At 40.3% G+C, this 1,604-nt stretch overlaps 1 protein-coding gene across 1 annotated transcript in view; it reads left to right on the top strand.

The window, feature by feature from the left end:
• Window positions 1-1,604, top strand: part of St13 (ST13 Hsp70 interacting protein) — a 39,142-nt gene that overhangs the window by 17,084 nt on the left and 20,454 nt on the right. Inside the window, exon 5 of the mRNA XM_021182758.1 lies at window positions 661-727. Within this exon, the coding sequence (XP_021038417.1) occupies window positions 661-727 (67 nt within the window). The remainder of the gene's footprint in view (window positions 1-660; window positions 728-1,604) is intronic.

Genomic DNA, 1,604 nt, shown 5'->3' with positions numbered 1-1,604 from the left:
ATGGAGGCATTTCCTCAACTGAAGCTCCTTTCTCTGTGATAACTCCAGCTGTGTCAAGTTGACACAAAAATAGCCAGTACACAGGGTTTCTCTGTATTGCCTGGCTGTCCTGGAACTCACTCTGTAGACCAGGCTGGCCTCAAACTCAGAAATTTGCCTGCCTCTGCCTCCCGAGTGCTGGGATTAAAGGCATGCGCCACCACGTCTGGCTCAGAGATCATTTTTTTAATCAGTACTTGCAGGTATTATTTTACACAGTAGAGGTGTTGTGGCTAAAGTTACTGCCAAACATTTGACTTCAGATAGAATGTTTAACATATTCTTGCTAATCTTTGTGCTGTCAGCATTGGTCTTTCTATTTGTGCTTATAAGTAGGATTTCACAAGATTTTTGTGGGAATAAAGGAATAAGACCTCAATCTTCTATGATTGAAATATGAAAGGCATTAATTCACTTTTTATGAAGAGACTAGATTTAATTTTTATGGGTTGTTCCCATGAACGGGGAAAGATGCTTAGAAGCAAGCAAAACCATTCTCTGTAGGTTTTCACTACTAGAGAGGTAAGTGCATGAGTGCATGGATAGTGACTGCCACCTCTAAGACAGTCTGTATTACTTATCTCTTCACTACTTCTGAGCTAACCTTTAATTTCCTGTTAGATAACTGAGGAGATGATGGATGAAGCAAATGAGAAGAAGGGGGCTGCCATTGAAGCCCTAAATGATGGTGAGTAGCGTTCTCTGTACTGTTTTTCTGTCCCTACTGCAGTGACTGTTAGCAGTGAAACATGAAGGGATTGAGTTTGTTATCTTAACCACACTGAAGATGTTAGGATCCCTCATGGCATCAGTGATGTTGCCTTAGCATGGACAAGTCTGACTCAGCCTCTTCCTGCATCTGTCATGATCTTTCTCTGCTTGGAAGCACCCTTAAAAAGATGAAAGGAGTTTTTTTTTTTTTTTTTTTTTTTTGTGTGTGTGTTTTGTTTTGTTTTTTTAAAGAAATATCCAGGTAATCCATAACTTTTGACATATTGATACTTTGATAAGTGGCGTTTGTAGGCCAAACACTTGTTAGAATGGGAATAGAGTCCCTACATCTTAGGCCTTCAAAACTTGTTGTTGGTGGCAGAAAGATGACTTAGCACATAAAAGGACTCGTACCAAGCCTAGTTGGCCTGAGTTTGATCTCCCATGGTGAAAGGCGAAAACCAACTTCTACCAGTTGTCCTCTGACCCCCATTTGTTCCTTGGCATGCACCCTCCTGCCCTTGCCAAAAATTCAATTAAATTTTTTATGTTTGAGTGTTGTGTCTACATGTATGTTGTATATGTACCATGTGTGTGCCTGGTGCCTGTAGAAGCCAGAGAGAGGGTGTCTGATTGCCTGGAACTGGAGTTACAGGTGATATGAGGTGCTGCTGTGTGGGTGCTGAGAATGAAACTTGGGTGTTTTTGTTGTTGTTGTTGTTGTTTTTCTTTGTTTTGCTTTTAAAAAAGATTTTATTTATTTTATATATATGACAAGTACATTGTAGCTATCTTCAGACACACCAGAAGAGAGCATCAGATCTCATTACAGATGGTTGTGAGCCACCATGTGG

This window comes from Mus caroli, chromosome 15, assembly GCF_900094665.2.
Source record: "Mus caroli chromosome 15, CAROLI_EIJ_v1.1, whole genome shotgun sequence".
In the NCBI taxonomy this organism is placed as follows: domain Eukaryota; kingdom Metazoa; phylum Chordata; class Mammalia; order Rodentia; family Muridae; genus Mus; species Mus caroli.
This window is presented reverse-complemented; position numbering and strand designations above follow the sequence as displayed.